This window comes from Cololabis saira, chromosome 17 (assembly GCF_033807715.1).
Source record: "Cololabis saira isolate AMF1-May2022 chromosome 17, fColSai1.1, whole genome shotgun sequence".
In the NCBI taxonomy this organism is placed as follows: Eukaryota; Metazoa; Chordata; class Actinopteri; order Beloniformes; family Belonidae; genus Cololabis; species Cololabis saira.
The window spans coordinates 7,903,092-7,925,437 of NC_084603.1; the positions used below are offsets into that span (position 1 = coordinate 7,903,092).

The 22,346-nt window shown below is 39.6% G+C and overlaps 1 protein-coding gene across 1 annotated transcript in view; it reads left to right on the forward strand.

Annotated features, from left to right (window-relative positions):
- Positions 1-22,346, forward strand: part of micu1 (mitochondrial calcium uptake 1) — a 39,652-nt gene that overhangs the window by 10,555 nt on the left and 6,751 nt on the right. Inside the window, exons 4-9 of the mRNA XM_061745537.1 lie at positions 509-671; positions 1,650-1,693; positions 13,167-13,281; positions 16,650-16,732; positions 18,350-18,550; positions 19,928-20,065. Of these exons, the coding sequence (XP_061601521.1) occupies positions 509-671; positions 1,650-1,693; positions 13,167-13,281; positions 16,650-16,732; positions 18,350-18,550; positions 19,928-20,065 (744 nt within the window). The remainder of the gene's footprint in view (positions 1-508; positions 672-1,649; positions 1,694-13,166; positions 13,282-16,649; positions 16,733-18,349; positions 18,551-19,927; positions 20,066-22,346) is intronic.

A 22,346-nucleotide genomic window follows, 5' to 3' on the forward strand; every position in this document is an offset into this window, starting at 1 on the left:
CCAGCTACGCATCGTTTCTTTGAAATATTCTCCTGGAAAACAGATGGTGTTGTCAAAACAAGCATAGAGATGGCTAACCTGTGTACCAGAGCTCAATGAATTAGTTTAGTTTGTCCCAAATCCGTACGATGGTGAGCACAGACGATAGTCTCATTTGTGCTGGTGAAAACTCGACAGTCTTCCTTCATTTGGGCCTGACAGTTAGACTGACCCTGAAGACTCCTGACTTCCTGTTTTGGTTGTGTAAGTGCTGCCGTCGGGAGGTTAATATACCTCTCCATCAGGGCTGACAGCTTACTTTCCTGCTGCTGCCTGATTATTTACTTTTATCACCCCTTCAATCCCAGCATACTCGGTTAACTCTCTTTCAGATTATTTACCTTACTGCAGGCTTGATTGAAAAATTGTTGGTGATTTGATTTTATTGATTCTTATTTACACGAGACTGGTACTGGTGCCTGTGGTGTGCAGCTCCTGATTTTAATTGTTCCTGTTGCTTGGTTCTTAGGTGATGGAGTATGAGAACAGAATAAGGGCCTACTCGACTCCGGACAAAATTTTCCGCTACTTTGCAACCCTGAAGGTCATAAGTGAGCATGGGGATGCGGAGGTTTACATGACACCCCAGGACTTCATACGCTCCATCACACCCAATGAGAAGCAGCCTGAGAGTGAGTTCAATTTCTTTTGCCATCAACACTTTGAGTGTATTAGGAGGGAGGGATGGAGGAGGGCAGTCCAGTCACGCTGGGTTGAGGGAATCACGACACAGCGGTTGGTGTAACAATTAACTGGCTGAGCTCAGAGCAGATCTGACATCACGCAAGGAGCCAGTAAGAGTTATTTGATCTCCAACCAGGGGAGGTTTGTGGAGGCATAGAGTTTAACTTAGCATCCATGTTTTAAAATACCCCCTTGTTGGTATTATTATCTCACACCAAAACTGGGTTAGATCTCTGACATTTTATTGGATGGAAGAGCATTAACTTCAGTCATATAGTTGCGGTTTAATGTTCAGTATGTGGGGATTGTTAGCTCTGGTGTATTAATTCACATAGTTAAAGAGCCAAGACTGCAGTTAACACTTAATATGAACTTATTCTGGCCTGTCACGTTGATGCTGGCTTTTTTTTGTTCACCCTAGCACTTCTTAAATTGTAATCATGATGAAAACTTCTGTTGCCTCAACCCCCATTGGCCTTCCACTCCTGGAGCCAGAACCTCTTCTCCCCGCTACGTGATTCCCTTGCTCTTTATTTCTTTAGCCTCTATTTTGCCCACCCAGACTGTTTTTTAAAGTAAAGATAAGGTGAGCTTTGTTGGGATTAGTGGGGGCTTCAGTTTACTGAACCTAACTAACCAAGCGTTACCAACAGATTTATAGAGAAAAAAAGTGGTGGAGTCTCAGTTGCCGATGACAAAGTGATGCATTAATATGCTTTTGCTAGTGTGTCTGTGTGTCTGTTGAATTGTTAATGATTATAATCACCAGGACTTGTTATTATTTCCCAGTGGTTCAGTAACCCTATTAAAGATAATAATTGGGCTTCATGATCTCAGTGTCCAGAAATCTCAGATTATGTAACAAATGTAGTCCGTCTCACATAGAATATTGTTGTGTTAATATCTGTTTATCGTCTCTTCGTCAGATCTAGGCCTGGATCAGTTCATTGTGAAGCGCTATGATGGGAAGGTAAGATGTGGCTGTCTTGTTTTTGAAGAGGTTCAACTTAAGAAGATCAGCCCCAAGAAGTTTTGTTATTACCGTATTATTTTTTACGTCTTAGTTTAATATCTTGTTATTAATTGACTTAAACATATTTTGGCATAATGTAAATGTACTGTCAGCTAAATGTATGTCACACGTCTTTAAAAGGCTGTTCTCACTGGTTTATTTAATTTCCCACTTCACAGCAGGCCAGTACACCCAGTTACATTCCCCAAAATAACCAGTGTCAAAAAAGGCTTAAAGGATTAGTTTATCCAAAGCGCATTCGCACAAAATAAAAACTTTCTCTCATCTTTCCCAATTCCACATGGTGCCTTGCCATACAGATAATTTAATTTTCATGTCAAGAGATTTAAAGATATCTGCCTAAGTACAACAGAGATGTTTACGCTGCTTGTAGTGCTGAGAGATATTACTTTAAAATCTTAACAGTAACTTGTCTCCCTTTAGAAATGTTCTAGGATCTGGCATAACAAACTGTTTGTTTGATTAATTATTATTATTTATTTTTTAAATGATAAGCTCACGCACAAAAGTTATCAAATTGAAATAAAGAAAATAAGTACTATCATTTCATTTATATACACCTAAAAAAAATAAAAGTGCTTAAGAATGGTTTTGCACTGATGCACCCAGTAAATTTCTAAACTGATTTTCGAGTTTTGAAAGTTTACAGAAATATTTGAGGGGTTCTAAGGAGATCTTATTTTTTTTTATGTCTGCTTGTCTTTAGTTCGAAACCATTTGGCCATCTCAGCCAAGTAAAACATGGTTGTGTAACAAAACACATCTACATCTAGATGAGCTCGCTGCTGCTAAACAAACAATTTAAAGGCGTGAGCTTTAGCTGCGTTAAACCGTCCGTGGCCACAGAATGAGTCAGAAGCAGCAAGTATCTGTGCTCTAATGAATACATTTCTCTGGCCGCCATAAGGACAGAAGAAACAATTAATAGAACTCACCATCAACATTATTTTTACTGCTTTACGTGGTATTGATTTGTGAGCGTTACTACCGCCTCATATATTTCAGTGATCATCTCATACCTAGTTGCTAAACGTCCTCGCTCATTTCATTTTAGTGAGTCATACATGTGCTGATTGAACTTTCTAACCTCATTACAAAATTCATCAGCCTTCAGGCTGGTGCAATTCTATCGCTAATCTCCATATTGATGAACCACATTGTCTGTGAGAATGCATACAAAAGAATACATTGTCAATTTTTTTTTTCCTCTTTCTTTTTCTGCATTTTTAGTTTTACGTGTCGTTATATTTTATGGCATGTTCTTCAGAACTTTTAATCACCCGTATTTAAATTCTGTTAATGTCAGAGCTCAGGGGATACATTAATCAGAATTAAGTATTAAGTGTTTTTGTGCTGTGGTAGCAGAAAAATCAGAAGCGTAAACACTTGGTTCATAGGGCACGTCTGCTCATGTAATGATCATCCCTATCTCAAGGCTAAATATGTTTTTATTTGCCTTTAAAAACTCTGGAAACGGGGCTCTTTTATGATACTCTATTTAGCTTTGGTTGCCTCTGGAGATTGTTCTGCCATGACCAGAGGGGCGTGAACATTTCCCTCTCTCCTTGATTGCACCCTAACCCGCTTGCCCAGGGAAGGATCCCCTCTTTTCTGCTGAACAGTCGCTCAGAGCTAGTTGGAAGAAGAGCAAATCATCCCAGTGTCCTGCCAAGAAACCATGAAATCTAGTTATCACGGAACAAAAAAACGGCAAAAATGTAGAGTCAAATAAAATGGCCAGTACATTTACCCATATTTAAAATTTTGAAGTCTATAGGGTGAATGAAAAATATGAAAACTGGGAGTTGGGTGCCAAACTTGAACACACGATGTCGTATCTGCTGATGCCAGATACATAGTGAAACGTACTGTGAGAGCTCTTTAAAAGGAGCTCTCATTCATATTTAAGAATAGCTTATCCAAACTAGATTTCATGTATAAACATTTGGACATAGTTAAGAGGAATAAATATGCAGGAGTAGGTTTTGTAAATCAGTTACCCCCTCCTTCCCTCTGCTCCTCCTACTGACACATTTTTTTCCAGGACCAACATTACATGTCTTATATGGTTACTTTAGGTCTGTGGTTTATATCGACCCAGCTTGTTTGCTTTGTTTGCGCATTTATTGGACTACTGTTTTACAAGTCTGTAACTGGGATTGTGATGGGATCCGCCGCTGTAAATGTTATGCACCTCTGTGATTTTTGCCTCGTACCTTCATCATGTATTATGCTTTCAGCTGCCGGAAATGTTTCTGATTTCATGTTGCCGTTGCTAACTGTTGATTACTCTCCTATGCTCTGATTAGCCATCCTCTCGTCCTCATACCAAGTAATGCCCCCATTTTCTCTCTCCTCTCTGCCTCGTGAATAAACTTCACCTTGAACTCCCCATCCCCCAACATCCCCACTTTCTCTCTGTCTTTTCCCCTGAATCATTCCATCTGCCGATCCCTGTTCTCCACCCACAAACTCCCCGTCCCTCCTTCTCTTCCCCGCCTCTTCTACTCCTCCTCTGTCTCCCCCCTCCCTCCCTCCCTCCCTCCCTCCGTCCTCGTCTCCTTGCCGTTCTGCCCCTCCCTCTCTGCAGGACTTCTGGCAGGTATGGGGTGTGTGCCGAGCAGCATGTGTGCACCTGAATGAGAATATGCACTTTGTAGTCACCACTTTTTTACCTTTTACACCTGTATACTTTACCTGCTCTTATTGTGGTGTCTCTCTACCTTCTTTCTATGTTTTGATTACTCACACCTCCATAACGTTGAAGGCCATTTACTTTTGTTAGTTCAGGGGAAGGGCTGGATAAGTAGTTTTCCTCATATTATGGTCGCAGTCATTTTTTATAAGTAATACGGACAGGAGCAAATCCCAACTGTGCATTTTATATATATATATATATATATATATATATATATATATATATATATATATATATATATATATATATATATAAAATCTCACTCAAAATCATGAACTGCTAATGAAATGCTATGGGCGTATAATTGGAGCTTGAATGTAAAGCAGCACTGCTGTATTTGTGTGTGATAAGAAGATTATACCAAGGCCATGCAAATTGATATTGTAATGAATGACTCAATCAATAATTTAGCCTGAACTGAACATGACTGTAGTTGTATTGCTAATTAGGAGACAATTTTATTAATATTTGTTCAACCAAATTTTATTTCTATTTTTTTATATATATATATATATATATATATATATTTTTTTTTTTTTTTACCAAATTCTTCCCAGATGACTAATTTCTAAAACAAAATGAAATAAATGGAGTATGACAACAAGTTTGCATATAAGTGGCCATGGTTCAACTACAGCAGAACATTCTAAAATATTTTAATAATGAAAAATATCTTGTTTTTTCACCTCATCTGTTAATTTCATGTCGACTGGGACTCTTTAGATGCTCATATCACGCATTATTGTGCACAGATTTGTTCATTCAAGGCATCTTGGTTTCCAGTAACATTAGTGTCTGATCTACGCATCCATGTTGAGTTTAGTAGCAACGAACCCTGACCAGTAAGCTTTATCTCTGTACTGATTAGACCTGTAGACAGGTCTGAATGCGTCCGTCAGACAGAATAATAGCTAGATAAGCCAACCGCGACAGGGCCGGTTACAACCTGTTCCTCATAAAAGGAATGGGGAGTGTCATAAGGTGAAGTGAGCACACTCCCCACTGTATGTGCACTCGCATCAGCTACTCAAACAATATACGATTGGGAGACCTTTCAAGTGCTCATTGTATGGTTTGTAGGCGGCATCTGTTTGCCGCAAGCTGCCCTGCTGAATTATTGAAAGTGAAAACCGTCCTTCGCTTCAACACAATTATTAACTCTACAGCACAGCTACATAATTTACAAAATAGTAATCAGCTTCCAAAAGAGAAGCTCACTTATGTGTATGCGTACATTTTATTGAGAATGGGAAGCTAGGATGCAAAGAGCGGCCAAAATGAGTCATTTATGAAGCGGTAGTCTCTACTAAATGTTAGCAGTGCTGTTCACCTGCCCTCTCTCTCTTCCTTGCTTTATGGACACACCTTTTCTCCTCATCTTTTCATTTCCTCTGAGAAATATTGGCTACAGCTTTCCACATGCTTTGGTGGTCTAGCTATTTTCCCAGCATGCACTGCTCTATTGCCTGCACCTCAAAGGGAGAGCAGCTGGTGTTGGCGCCCCCTCTCTCTGCATGGTGGCATCACAGGGTGGGTTTGGACCCAGGAAATGGCTCTTTTAGCAAATGTCAAGGCTGTATTGATGTGCTTGATGGCCTTTCACAAGTTCATTCTCTGAAATGCCCAGGTGTCAGTGGTGCATGATTTCTGTAGAGCATGGTTTAGATTTACTGAAGAAAGGACTTGGTGTGTACATCTGAAATTCATCTGAACTGTTTTACTTGCTGTGGTGCTCTCTCTTTGTGAAGCTACTCCGATTTCTGTGTAACCTGCTAAGACCGCACCTGTCACTCAGACGTGGAGGAGACTGCCCTCATGGAAACGAGTCCCTTTTCAAATCAACTGATGTCATGTTCACTCCTTTTCTGATTTCACAGGAAGCTCCCCGGGGCAGCTGCTTGGACTGTCACTGCTGTTTCTTTTGTTTTTTCTAATATTTTTACACAGTCTCCACTTCTCACTTGCTTTCTTTGACCTCTGTCTGCTTCGGTGTTTAAAAAAGCTTTCATATCAAACCACATACACTCTGACAATTCCAGATTGCTTATCTCTCCCTCTTTGCTCTGGTAATTAATTAGAGGTTGGGCTGGCTTTGAACCTGGTCATCTAACTTTGGTTTGTCCTTTCCTGCTATGAGACAGCTCACAGTCTTCAGCTCATAAGATTTTAAAAATATTTTTGTATTTTATCTCAGAGTGGTCTATAATCAGTACTCGAGTTGTAAAAAAAAATCAGGAGGGATGGTGGATTTTATCATATGGGGACAGATAATTTGTGCTCATTACAAATAATATAATATATTACAAATAATAGCACTGACCAAAACACCTGCAGGAATGACATAGCAGCAGTTAAATGCAGCCTTCTGTAAGCTTTAAATATCCACTGGGCTTACATCAAATACATCAAAACACAAAAATAAAAAACTTATCAATATGCCTCTGTCCTTCACAGGATAAGTAAAATGGTTCACTGCAAAAACTCAAAATAAGGATATTTGTCCTATTTCTAGGTAAAATTTCTCATTTTAGTAAAATATCTTATTACACTTAAAACAAGACTCATCACTGGAAAAAAACAACAATTTTCACCTGTTTCAAGTAGATTTTCACTTGAAATAAGTAGAAAAATCTGCCAGGGGAACAATATTTTTTTTACTTGTAATGAGAAGATAAATCTTGTCCCACTGGCAGATTTTTCTACTTATTTCAAGTGAAAATGTACTTGAAACAGGTGAAAATGGTCAAATAAGTTATTTTTCTGGTGTTGTTTTTCTGGTGATGACTCTAAATGTTGAAATAGCAGTAAAACCACATTCATTGATGAAATGACATAAGGGATGGAAAGGGAGGATGGCAGTTTTACAGGGGGGATGATTTTTACTGTTTTTATTTCAGGGGGGATGCCATCCCCCCTCATCCCCCTTCAACTCGAGTACTGTCTATAATAGGAGTATTTTTTAATAGTTCCCCCTCCCTCTCCACGTCTTACTAGTTAATTATAAAGCACACCTGCTTTGCATTGACTCCCGGGACTAGACGTGAAGCTAGTTCATTACTGGCCTCTACACTCGCACACCTGCTCGCCCACTTGTGGTCATTCCGTTCCAAATTGTCGTCGTATACAAGAAGAAAAAAGTCTGTTGTGACCACTTGGGAGTTCTTAGACATGTTATAAAGTACGTAACATTTATAAGCCACGGTTTTCTTTTAGGTTGCTCTAGATGCATGTGTCGCAGCAGAGAGCAACTATGATTACACGGTTAGAGCTTTCAGAAATATCCATCTCAGATCCAGGCTGACTTTACCCTCAAGCAGGTCATTGTTAATTCTGTTCCCCTTGAAAATCAGGCCTCTGCCGTACCTGCCAAAGTGACAGAACCCTCCAGCCATTGCATCACATGACCAGCACAAAGGATGTACCGCTTCTGATAAATTTTTTATGCATTTCCACCAGACTTTATCTCTCCCACCGTATATATCAATCATTTTATATGTCGATGCTCCAGCCGACCAGAATCCTTCGACTCGCATGTGCAAAAAAAAAAGAAAAGAAAAAGAGGGTCACTTAAGGACAGGTTCTATTCTAGCATAGTCATTCCCGTCTACACAGATCCGTACACAGATGAGGAAGCAAAACCTCTCTTTGCAGGCTGAGCTTTTCATCTGCAGAGGCAGATCTCATTGTAGACATCTAAATGCATCTCTTTCCTGTGGCAAACAACGCTTTGGAAAAGTAATTGTATCCAAAATTTAATATTTTAAAGTAAGACCACGGGCTGTAAAGGTTTTTTTTTCCCCTTTCCATTCTTTGTTTGTACACTTCCCTCTTTGTCCTTGATGCCTGCGGCTGCAGTGTTGGATGGCATCGCAGATCTTATCTGTGACGAAGCACTGCAGGCTTCACGGAGAAGACCAAGTCTTATTGGTTATCAGCTCCCAGGTCTGGTGCCCGGAGTATTACATCTGACGGTAGCGCTAGTGTACAATGGATGGATGGAAAATGAAATACTTAATTATCCAACAGTTCATTAAAGCAAATTGTAAAATAGTTTCTCCAATAGGAATGGGCGATATTTTACCGTTCAAGATAAACCGTCAAAAAAATTCCCCACGGTAAGAATTTGTCATCTCACGGTAAAAACGATAAATTGAGGAAATGAGCCTGAAAGAAAGAAAGAAAGAAAGAAAGAAAGAAAGAAAGAAAGAAAGAAAGAAAGAAAGAAAGAAAGAAAGAAAGAAAGAAAGAAAGAAAGAAAGAAAGAAAGAAAGAAAGAAAGAAAGAAAGAAAGAAAGAAAGAAAGAAAGAAATGAGCCTGAAAGAAAGAAATGAGCCTGAAAGAAAGAAAGAAAGAAAGAAGAAAGAAATGAGCCAGAAAGAAAGAAAGAAAGAAATATTCCCGTTGATGACACTTTTTGTATTGGTATTTTTTTTATCGTTATTGGGATAAATGCCAGAAATTATCGTGATACATTTTTTTGTCCATACCGCCCATCCCTATTCTCCAACAATTGACCTTTTTTTTCCTGTTACAATGACATTACAGCAGTGAGAGCCCATCATGGGCAATTAAGATCATCACTACAGCAGTGTTGTGATGTTGATATGATTATCTAAATATGTCCTGGTGGCTTTTAAATGCATATTAAAAATAAGATTCTAAAGAACATATAAAGCAATCATGGCCATTAACTTTGTTACTTTGCATTATTGTACTGCAAAGGTGTGAAATGGACAGAAAGAAGTTGAACCCTGTACTACATCTGCCTCTGGCTGTCCTCCATGCGACTGCTTTGATCCTCATTTGTAGATTTGTGTCTTTGCTTGAAAGCTGGCCAGGGGCCCTTCTGGGCTGCTCTTTAGTCCAGTGCAGCGGAGAGATTAGCCCGGCCAAACCTTTAACCCTGTTTTTGTATGTGACAGCCGTACATTTCACTGCGCAGCCACCAGCACAGCTCAACTGGCAGCTCTGTCAACACTTGGTTTCTGCTCCAGTTCACGGGCCGCTGGGGCTGCTCATTTTGTCAAACGGGTGCCGCTGGGGGACTTGGCCGTAACTTTACTGACATCTGAGAAGATGCGTGACCCCTTGACCATCTTCCACGGTGATATTTATAAAGATAGCATGATCACATTTCTGAAGCTGACATTAAGCATCAGGCATGCGCAAATGAAGGAAATGTACTTAAGTGCTGAAGAAATTAGACTTTTTTTTTGCAATTTTCCAATTCAGACCTAGAAATAGATAGAGTACTCAGTTAAATAAGAGTTTAATGTACAGTACTTGTCATTATCAACTTAAATAATCCAAGGATGCGCACCTCCCTGGCAAAAATATGGGAACCCCTGGGATAAATTGAGATTGGTCAATGGGATGGGGCTCAGGTTTGACTTGGTGCCTTGTTTTTATTTAAAGAGCAAAGATGTATCAAAGCTTCAAAACTGATTATTGGAAGTATATCATTGTAGTAATCAGAATTTCTGAAAACTTCAGAAAAAAGGATTTGTTGATGCCCTTAGGCTGGAAAAGGGTTCTGAAAATCATATCTAATGAGAGTAAACTCAGTCATTCATCAGTATAACAGATGGTGTGCAAACGACTCAGTTTTAAGAGCATTGTTTTTATCGTTGGGAGATATTAGCCAGAAAAGAAAAGAAAAAAACACTCTGTGAACAATGGGTGTAATGGTACACAAGGATATGCTCAAACCAAGGATAACTTCTTCACAGAAAGGTGCGAGTCCAGCATCAGGACAACAGTAGTGTGCACGGAAGTCCTGCAAGGAAAAAGAAATGCCCCTCCAAGAAGAACATTGTCAGCCATCTGCAGCCTACTAGAGATCCTGACAGACAGGAAGGCAGATGGGAAAAGGTTTGTGGATGGAAGAGACCAAAATAGGAAGCTTCGCTGTGTGTGAGCCAAAAAGACTTGCCATCATTCATGGAACAACGCGTTCTAAATAAAACCAGCAAGTTATAAGAATTCAGGACATTTGTCCATGATTTTGATCTTACGGATCATACAGCAAATCAACACAGAGGTTATTCTATTAAGCAGCATAAAACTTACTGCTGCATAGACTCAAATCCTGGCAACTGGGATTTCTTCATGCACCCGGAGGACAAATCTTATGATGTTTTAGATCGTATTTATTCAGGAATGGCATGAATTCTAAATGCTTTACAGACTTTCAAGCATCGATACTCATTGGTGGAATATTGTACTGAACTGTTTTGTCTCTCCATGGCTCTTCCCTTAAGCCTCCAGTGCTTCAAATATTGAGTCGAAAGTTTGATTTGACAACAATAACGGAAAGATGAAGGGTGAAGAGGAGGACAGGGCGTGATATTACTGCAGAGCTATGGTCTCCAGGGAAATAATGAATTACTAAAAACATGTGGCACTTGGTCAACTTGGCATACTCACTGCCATACGTGTGTGTTTGCTTTAGAAAGTGTGTAGAGTTGCATCACACATAGGTTGTCAGAATGATGGCGCCTTGTCGATAGGAGACGAGTGTGACCGCTTTGATGTCCGTGAACTCTGCAGAGGGGCATCTTTAGAGAGAGTTATATCGTTGAGACAAACGACATGAGAGAGATGACTGTGTGTTTCTTGGTTCATATTTCTCATTTGATCAGATGAATATGCCGTTTGGTCCCTTTGATCATCATATTTGCATTTGTTTTCCTTCAAGGTTACACAGGCTATTCTGTGCGGTTGTTTTTGTCCTTGACTCGGCCCGCTGGAAAAAGTGAGCTATCATGCCTAATGCGCTCTGTGCCTCAGCTCTGATCAGTATAATAAGGCCCAGCGCATTTATGTCTCTTGGTGGGTGTAGCTGTGTGTGTTCAGGACGTGAGTGCATAGTTGCGCACTTAAATACACATTTGCACATTTGTGGGCATCTTGAGTTGTGTGGACTGGCATTATTGCTGTCTCACCTCAGGCTTAGAGGGCTTTCTCATCATGTTTAATTGGTCCAAGCAAAGTAGCCAGACCCAACCTCTTACTACCGCTCTTTTCCCTTTTTTTCATTATATACTCTCCTGTTTGTGTTTAGTACTCTGCATATTTGTACATACCAACACCTGAAAGCGTTTCAACCCTTGAGGCATCGAGAGTTCAAATTTTGCCTTTTGATTTCTTCCCATCTTTCATTCTCTCTCCAAAAATAACTGCTCCATCTCTGACCTCCAGTCATTCCCTCTGCCCTTTTTCTCTTCATATACTCTGGATGTTGCAATCATCAATAATAAATGTTAACAAGAAACTGCTATACTCTCCGTCTTTGAATCACTGGCTCGTAAGAGCCAGGATAGATGAAAATGAGAGGATTGATGCCGTGTGGATGTTATGAGGGCTAGGCTTGATTCATGGGGAAAGAATGTTGTAAAGAATTGTTACAAGGAAGGGATGCCACAAATATTCAGATTCATTTATGGGTCTTTTTCCTCGGTAGATTATATATGAGAATATGGGAAATGCTATACTTGGAATGCAGCTCTGGAAGTAACTAATTCACCTGTATTAACCTCTGTCTGGGATATATATATATATATATATATATATATATATATATATATATATATACATACATACATACATACATACATACATACATACATACATACATGTGTATATATACATGTATGTATACATAATTTGCGTGTGTATATAAGGCATAATATAAGTTCTGACAGTAAGGACATGAGACATAAGTGAATTCTTAGAATATGAGTGGCCTCCCTCAGTTATCTGGTGATGAATGAGATGATTTCTGAGTGTGTGTCTGTTGTGTGAGTCAAAATGAATCCACATGCACATTTTTTGTCATTCAAGGCCCTGCTAAAGACAGCAGAGGCCATGATGTCCTCTAACAGTTGTTTCTCCTTCCTCCTCCTCTGAAACGGACCTCTTTACAGATGGAGGTAACTCCGCGTGGGCTCAGTGTCGCCCAGCCCCTCACCCCTGCCACGCTTCTTTTCTGGGCATGCTCTTTCCTTCTGTCTGGTGGAGCGTCCTTTCAGTGGGACACTGTCTTTCAAGTCTATCCCTGAGTTGTAGTATGCATGTGGTTAAGAGAAATGTTCATGCAATGCTGTAACTATACACATGCTAAGAGAGAAACATCAAGGTGTGGTTGTGTGTGTGTGTGGGTGGTTGTGTGTGTGTGGTTGTGTGTGTGTGGTTGTGTGGGGAGTTAAAGTTCCTCAGTTATTTTGTGATCATTAAAAATGTTCATGTTTTTGATATTGTTAGGCTGTAGTATGTGTGTATGTTATAGTCTTCTGTAATGTTTTTTCTCTTTTTAATATCAGTTTCACACTGTGAGTACAACTTTTGGTGGATTAAGTGTTTTGCACCTGAACTGACCACAGACTAATTGTTTCTCACCTTCATCCTCACCTGCCTGAACAGTTTCATGTGTATGCAGCAGTTGCATGACTGTTACTATCTTAACCTACCTATATATATAATTAACCTCATGCACTATGAATGTGTTTCATGTGTGCGGCAGCCCAGTGTGTGTATGTGTGTGTACCTGTGTTTCTACACCTGACCGTAGTTGGTTTCAGATACACACACACATACACACATGCGCTTGCACACAAACACAACTGTCGCTGTTAAAGTTATGAAGACTGTGCAGAATAGGGAGAAATGTTATTAATAAGAGTTTTTTCCTTTTTGTGTTCCATTGTGAGCAGAAAATTGCCCAGGAGAGGGAAAAGTTTGCTGATGAAGACAGTATATTTTATACACTGGGAGAATGTGGCCTTATCTCCTTCTCTGACTACATCTTCCTCACCACTGTGCTGTCCAGTAAGTACTTTGTTGAGGTGTCCAGACTCCCTGGACTATGTATTGTTGAATAGGATTTGTATTTGTTTCAAAGTTTTCTGTGGAGGTGTTATGTTTCAAGAATCACCAACAGTATCCAGCAGCGGTTGTGGATGTAAGATGGCTTATTAATGCCCCTGCGCTTAATGAGCCCAAGTTAATCAACATGAACATAAATGTTGACTCCTTCCTTTTTGATAGTTGGAGCACTTTTATCCTCATCGTACCCAGATTATTTATTATAATCGGCTCAGATGGCATGCTAGGCTGCATCGTGGTTGGTTTCAGCCCATTTAACACTCCTGCAAATGCAGAACTGTGGACACTGCATATTTCTCCTACCAGATTCAACAAGCTTCTGTTCAAGCATCTTTATGGTACATATTTACCAATTTTTGGTAGTCTGAGAGGGTTTATAAGATGAAAATATCTATCCACCGTAAAAAAAGATGCACACATAGCTGGCTGACTTTAATGCCCCAAACAGGAAGTTTTGCAGGAACTCGCCGTCAGTGGTGATGTGTTTCAGCAATTAGTGATCAGGGACAGGACAAATTATAAACCATGCTTGGGGAAATGCTTGGCAACAAGACTGCTGGAGCCTTGCAAGTTCACAACATCATCAAACTTTCTGGTGCTGCCTCAAGCTATGCATCTGATTTCAGCAACTGTAGCCAGCGCTGTTGATGTGATTACTTGAAGCAAACGTGGGTGGACACTGATGGACAGATGGCTTATCCAGTCACCTGCCGAGTATTTTCTCAAAGTCCCTGTCCTTTTCCCGAAGAGCTTCCAGCAAGGGCTTTCCAGATTGCTCTGTGTAACAACCCATCTGGCATTTCAGATTAGAAGGGGGCTGGAAAGAGTGTGATCTGGGGCGGAGTGCGATCTTCCAGGGTTAGATGCTACTCTATGGTACTATTTACACACAGAGAACTAATAACATCTCTATCAGGGATAGGCATCTTTGTTTTCCTCATCAGTGAAGACACATTTAATATACAGCATCTTCCCACTAATTAACTGATAACATTACTTTTCAAAAAGAGGCAGAACTGAGGAAATAAAAAGTTTCTTTCGGTTAATTTCCAGATAAATACATAAATTAAAAAATGGAATGAATACAATGGATTTCCAAAATGAAGCCTTTCCAAAAAACTGGATTGAATTTTCTAAATGGCTGGCAGAGTTTGGTGGTGGTTGTTGCCAGCCTTCAGAAAATAATTTACAGACGCATTGATGAACACACACAGGATAGAGACATGCTCATATATGACTAATGGATGTCTTCTATTGCAGTTTTCCAATATGGACAATACAGAGTCTGTTTTATCAGCTTTAGCGTTGGCAGAGGGCGGCAGTTGCCAGGGGTCACATTAGCAGAATAATTACCGTCATTTACTGATTGGAACACAGGCTGTGAAGCACCATAACATTATGTCATTTGCAGCAGCATTGTCAATAACGACACATAGACCACTAATAGACCCCCCTGTCCAGATGGGGCTAAGTGTGCGTAACTGGTGTTTAAGCTCATGAGGGGGTCATTGCTCAACTTGGTGCTGTACACAACGCACCCCACTTCAATATGCTGACAGCACATTGATGAGCTCTGGACTGGCGCTCTTGGAGCGGGTCTGGGACAACCATAGGACAGAGGAGGGTGCATAAATAGCAAGTGCAGGAGTCTTGGCAGCTCCTCCGCACTCCCCCTGGGACAAATGTTCCCTGACTTCAAAACACTGGCTCAAGTGATGCTGGTGATTCCAGTCTCCAGTGTGGCAGCAGAACAGGAATTCAAGCTCCACAACACAATTAAAGCAGGCTTAAGACACCACTTGTCTGCGGTAGGAAGCCAAGTGTAATGGTTTACTGTGGCTTCATCCTTTAATTCGGTTTATATTTAGGCCACCAGAGGTTGCAGTCACTGTAACCAAGTTGAACCGGGCTATTCGCAGACGCCGCTGACTCACGCTCACACTTTTGAGGGGTCAGTCATGCTCGTGGATGGTATGGATCGCCTAACGCCAGTCCATGCATGCCAGGAGGAAGTTTTAAGTGCAGGCCAGGCCACAGTATGGAGCCAAATCAAGGCCAAAAGTTTTGGTAATTTAAAAATAAAATTTGAACCTGAAAATTCTTTTTTCCAGTTTAATTTTTTTATTTCAGTTTCAAATCTTTTTTTTTAGTTTCAGATCTTTTTTTCCAGTTTCACATCCTTTTTTTCAGTTTCAGATCTTTTTTTTTCAGTTTCAAATTTTTTTTTTCAGTTTCGGACTTTTGGCCCCGATATGGCGTGGGGGGGCGTGGCATCAACTGAGAGGGGCGTGGCATCATGAGTGACAGCAGAACAGAGGAGGCGGGGGACGTTCCTCACTCATGTTGCCTTCAGGAAACGTAGGTTGCAGAAGTTATCAGTAGAAGTATGATTCAACACTGTATATACACCATATTCACGTGATTGGCAGTGGAAAAAATTGATATTAGTGACACATTTCTGTTTAAAAAGCTGTTTTGGCGTCCCGCAAACGATACTGCGATGCGGTAGTATGTGGAAGTGGGAAATGTCAAACTTTAAAGTGTGGCTGAACTGTACAGTCTGGCATAGTTTATTGCTTTTATACTGCGATTGGTGCCAAGTACGGTCTAAAACAGCTTTTTAAACAGAAATGTCTCACTAATATCAGTTTTTTCTACTGCCAATCACGAATCATACTTCTACTGATAACTTCTGCAACCTACGTTTCCTGAACGCAACTTGACTGAGGAACGTCCCCCACATTCTCTGTTATGCTGTCACTCATGATGCCACGCCCCTCTCAGTTGATGCCACAGGAGGTCAACTGAGTTTGTTCAGTTAATTTCTTCAAAATAGATTTCGATGTTTTAGTTTTATTTTTACAACCACACTTCATATTTTCCTGTTTATACACCATGAGGATTGTGCATATGAATCCTGTGCTGTCACTGCTGTTAATATTCTTTTCTCATGACTTTACAAATGCATTAAATGTAAAATTGTAATAAATTAACTTTTATTGAATATAACTTTTCCAGAAAAATGATGCGAGCTAAGGATTAAAATGAATCAGAAATCCTGTGTAATGCAGCATCTGGGTGGGGCGGACCATGCGGCTGTTGTAGCGTAGTCTGAGGGTTATTTATTTTCCCTGTGTGGGGCCTCAGCTCATCCACAGTGGGCTGGAAGGAAAACTCAAGATGGAGTCACAGTAAACATGATGACTGAGTCGGTATGGCATTCTTCAGATGTTTTTTGAGTTGTTGAAATGATTGTTCTTTTCATATTGGTATGAGCTGATTTAAGAATGTATCTCTTTGTGGGTGTCCAGCTCCCCAGAGGAACTTCGAGATTGCTTTCAAGATGTTCGATCTGAACGGCGATGGAGAGGTGGACCTGGAAGAGTTTGAGCAGGTTAGACCTTTGAGAAGTTTTTTTTTAATTTATTTATTTATTTATTTTTTGCACAGTGATAATACAATAATTTTTTTATCATATAAAGACAAATAATTTGTGCAGGAGAGGAAAAGGAAGCCCGAAGGGCTTATAAGAAATCCTCCCCTCAATACAAAATTCCAAAAACAAATCAGTCAATAGCAAAAGAATAGAAAGGAAAAAAGAAAAGGTAAAATAAACAAAGAAAAATACAATAAGTACACAAACAAAAATATCCATGAAATGGCAATTTCATTTCCGTAAGAATAGCCTGTTAATTTTGTCTAGATAAAAGATACCCCACCAAGCTGGTCCTAAACGTTTTTAAGGATGAGGCTAATTTAAGAGATCTATCTAAACAGTTCCAGAGTTGAGGGCCATGGAATTTGATAAAGGATTGGTGACTGCAGGTACGACAAAGAGGTAAATGAAAGTTCTTCCCACCTCTAACTGAATAAGAATGAATATCTGATGATAACAGAAAAAAATTATGAAAAGTGCCTGGAATGTCTTGTTTGCAATAAATGAACTTAAACATAAACAGGCATGTTTGAAACTTGTTAATAGAAAAAATTGATAATAATTTAAATTTGCTAAATAAGGGTGCAGAAGGTGCTTGATGAGAGGAATATGAGATCATTCTCAAGAATCTTTTCTGAATTAAAAATAATTGGTTAAGGTACGAAGAATAAGAAGCGCCCCAAACAATGTTGCAATACGTCAAGTATGGATAAATTAGACTATAATATAATATCATGAGACATGACTGATTAACAAAGAAAGAAACTCTTCTAATAATACCATAGGATTTCATAATTTTTTTGCATACATACTCAATATGTTTTCCCCAGGTTAATCTTTCATCCACTAGTACACCAAGAAATTTGACACATGAAACCTGTTGGATTTCAATATTATTAATTTGGAGCTTTAAATCCTGCTCAGGGAAAAATTAGTTTTTGTTTCTAAAAAGAATATAATTTGATTTATTTATATTTAAGGAAAGCTTGTTCGTCAGAAACCATCTTGAGGCGTATTCCAACAGGGTATTGGCATTTCTTAATAGAAATTCAAAATTAGAATGCGACATGACAAAGTTGGTGTCGTCCGCAAATAAAATGGGCAGGGAGGACTCAGACATTACAGCAAAATCATTAATAAAAATTAGAAACAGAAGAGGCCCAAGAATTGACCCTTGAGGCACACCATAACGTAATTTTTCTTTCTTAGATTCATGACCATTAATACAAACATATTGTTCTCTGTTGCAAAGATAATCTTTAAACCAAGTGATCACCACATCTTGAAGACCATATCTATGGAGTTTTGACAAAAGAATACCATGATCAACGGTATCAAACGCTTTAGAGAGATCCAAGAAAATTCCTATGGCAAACATATTTTTGTCCAAAGCAGTAGAGATTTTATCGATAAGTTCTACGTCCCACAGGCAGGAGACGCACATGCACACAAACGGGCAAAAAAACAGGCAAAAAAAACAGCCATTATTGCCAGATTGCATTGGACAAAAAAAAAAAAAAAAAAAGCATAGCATATATCCTCAGCCCGTTTGACATTTGACTCCTTGATGTGCAGGTCCAGAGCATCATTCGATCACAGACCAGCATGGGCATGAGACACCGCGACCGCTCCACCACCGGAAACACCCTGAAGACAGCTGGCTGCAGCTCGGCTCTCACCACATACTTCTTTGGGGAGGACCTCAAGGGAAAACTTACTATTGGCAGCTTCCTGGAGTTTCAGAGGATGCTGCAGCATGATGTACTCAAATTAGAGGTAATGAAAAAGGAAATGAATGCTATAGCTTAGCCGGATTGTTGTCTCTGCCTTGAGTTTATCTGTAGTTATTAGGGACTTCAGAAGTCCTCTTTAGACGATGACACTTAATTAAACAGCACGGATCCACTGACACTTCACTGTGTTGCGGAGGAGGGGATGCAGCATGACCGCAAGGGAGACCAAAACGTGATTGAAAACAGCTGCAGTCCTTGTTTTCCATTGCGTTGACTCGGGTAGTGGTAGAACATACTAATGATCCACACTTAGTAAATGTTAACAAGCATTTACAAACAAGGCTGCTGTCACAACACTCGTAAGAAGGGGTACAAAGGTTTCACCTTAAGTTGTATACAGTATTGAAGAGCATGTAAATCTTATGCCGTTGTAGAACAAAGTGACAAGTGAACTCCTAACATTTTCAGATCTGAGAAGAAACAAAGAGCCACTGACAGGTGTAGATTAAACATTGAACAAAGGAAAACTTTGGTAAAGTTGCTGTATGGATTGTGTGTCAGGACTGGTCTGTGTCACACTTGACTGTCAAGTATAAAAGCCCCGTCTCTTCAGAGTGACATCACGCTTCTCCCGTAACAACAACTGAGAGCAAAAATAATGCTCAACTTTAGCATCTGCCTGAAAGAAAGCACTATCTGTCATGTCTTTGAAATACCACGGTACCCAAGAGTACAATGAAATCTCAAATAAGGCTGACAGTTTATTTCTATGCGTTTGCTCTATTTATTTATGGATGAGACTGCAGCTCACTAATGGCTATATTTCACAATTTGTAGCCATTGTTTAACAACGCTCGCCTGTTTAACTGAGTTTTGAACTTGTCAGACTTATTTTCCCCAACTTTTGTAACTTTTTTAATGCCCTTCAGCTCAAAAGTATATTAGATTGTTCTTTACACGCTATGATATCTTAAAGAGAGAGATTTCCGGTCATCCATGGGACTTTCATTTTAAGTGATGGTTGCATGATTCATCACATAATACCTGAAATATCCATTTTAGTTGTGTTGTGTTTTTGCCGTAGTTGTGTTCTGTCTGCCAGAAGTGCAACTGATTGACATTTTCAGAGGTCAATCCAATCAAAGCGAAAGAATAGAGGGAGCGTTTTGGCTGTCTGGCGTCCTCCGACATAAATCTGGTGTAGTGACCTGCCACAACCAAAGCCCACTCTTGTTACACCAACTCTGAGAAATCTGCTCCCATAGCAGCTTCCAAGCATGATTCAACTTGAAGGGTGACACCAGTGTTTACCGTTTCCCATCTCGCCATGCTTTTGAACTCGTATTATTAATTAATTACTTTTGTTTTAATTTTGTCACTGCATATCTTTGAGTGTCCATCTCTCTCTCTCTCTCTCCAGTTTGAAAGGAACGATCCCGTGGACGGCAGAATTTCAGAGAGACAGTTTGGGGGTATGCTGCTCGCCTACAGCGGCGTCCAGTCTCGTAAACTCAAGCTGATGCAGAAGGGCTTGAAGAAGATGTTTAAGGATGCGCAGGTAAATCAGCCTTCATGTTTGAATGGTCATTCAAAGGCACTCTATGATGATATTCAGTCGTGTGAATAAGAAACTACAAACCCTAAAAGAAATGCGGTCTTCACAGCCTTAAATGAACAAAAACCTAAGACATATTTCTCTGTTATTGTTTGTTTGGTAAAACCTAAGCCCAAAATTAGCGGCAGTGTGGAAAACACTGTTTCTGCTTCCATGGGAATTAAGAGATTAAATAGCAGTCATGTGTTGCTGATCAAATCTATTTAATTGTACAGATTGTGGTATAAAGCACAACAACATAATTAAAATAAGTGATTTTACTCTTGGCTGCTAATTCAAAGCTCAGATGTCAAACTCACTGAAAATGCTAAGCGCTTAGTATCTAAAGTGATGACAGCAAGCTTTTAACACCATGGACTGTAATACAGCTGTCACTCCAAAAAACCCACGGCCCTAATTATTGGTGGCTTTGTATAATTTAACATGAAAAAGGCACCAAAATTCCCCCCCGAGCAGTTGTGATGGATGTGAAGCCTTACCATGAAGGTCAAAGCTGTTTTATACTTTCAACCTGATTTAAATCCTGTTTATGTCTTTTGTAAAATTGGAAATATTAACATGGAGGTCAGTTGAGATTGATTCACTCTTGGGGCCGCCCCTAGTGGTCATTCAAAGGACTGCACCTTTATTAACCTCAACAAGGCGAGAGAATCGGATGTTGCCCCGGTTAGTGAGGAGTTAAAGCGAGCACATCTCTGTTGCTCTCTGCAGTGTCGGATGAAGAAGAGCAGCTCTCCCCTGAATGTTTAATCATAACTTAACTTTCATAAAGATCATTGATATTCTTGGATTGTATTTGGCTCATTTTAAAAGTAGCACATCTTTTTTTTCACAACATTGTATCGTAATCAGAGTTCATGTTTTTTTTACTTTATTATTTCTTGATTAGCAGAAAGAATGTGATGTATTTTTGTTCCTGAAATGCAAAGGAATATCCTTTTTAATTAGAACGACTTTCATTAGTCGTTGTAGAATCTTTCTTATCTCTTTTGTGATTTATTGCTTTTTATAATTGACGGGGGCAATTAGAATTTTCCAATCAACCAAAATAGTTGGTGTTTCTTTTTTATTGTTGGGGGAAATGGGAGCATTTGGGGAAAAAGGCGTGCAAGTACGGAGACAACAGCCAACTCAGCACAGAGCTGGTGCTTCTGTGAGGCTGCAACACTAATCACTGTTGTTGGCTGCAATGAACTGATGTAGATACCTAATTGTAATATCCTTTTTCTTTTACTTCCTTGTTTGGAATCTATAAAACCTTAAAGCTGAAAGAAGACTTTGTTTTTACATCACCGTAAAGTACTTGATGAATGTATTTTAACAAGCCGGCCTATATGGGAGGAGGTGAGGCAGGTGGTGTGGTGGGCGCCCCAAGAGAAAAGGAGATTGTGCTGGGAAATGATGCTTGTGAGCGTGAGAGGTAATAGATTGCATCATGTGGATAGCACATTTAGTGTCTTACATCATTTATCTGACAGTCATCTGTGCCAAGCACAAGAGAAATTGAGCTTTCATCCCTCGTTCAGCTCTCTCTCTCTGTATTATTACTTATATTTCACATTTGAAATGCTCCTTCTGTACTCCTCTATCCATCAGTTGTTTTAAGAAATAAAAAGGAATTGAAGCATTTTCTTCAACCAACCATTCTTTCACCACTCAGTCATATATGTTTCACAAATTAGGTTTAAGGCAGGTTTCTTTCATGAATTCTGCTCTTATGCTTGTTCTGCTTCGCTGTAATGAGCCACATGAGTGAATTTACTGAAATTATACCCAAGAACATCATGACCCCAAAGTGTTTGAGCAGAGAAAAGAAACGGTGAGCAGCGTAGTCCTCCTGTGGTGATATAGATGCAGACTGGGTGTTGTTGCCAGGGTTGTGTTTCCCCAAAGATTAGACTTTTATTTGCAAATGGGCTCATCAGCAGTGCGAGCGTTGTATGACAGTGAGTCTGTTGTTTTGTGTCAGTGTGTATTAGGGATGGGCGGTATGGACTAAAAAATGTATCGCGATAATTTCTGGCATTTATCCCGATAACTATAAAAATGACGATAAAAAAAATACCAATTCAACTCCATCTTTGTAACTATAAATCTATCTCGCTCTCAGATCTGCCATGTTTGTTACACAAAAACATCATCAACAGAAATTTATCCTTTTTTCTTTTTCTTTCTTTCTTTCTTTCTTTCTTTCTTTCTTTCTTTCTTTCTTTCTTTCTTTCTT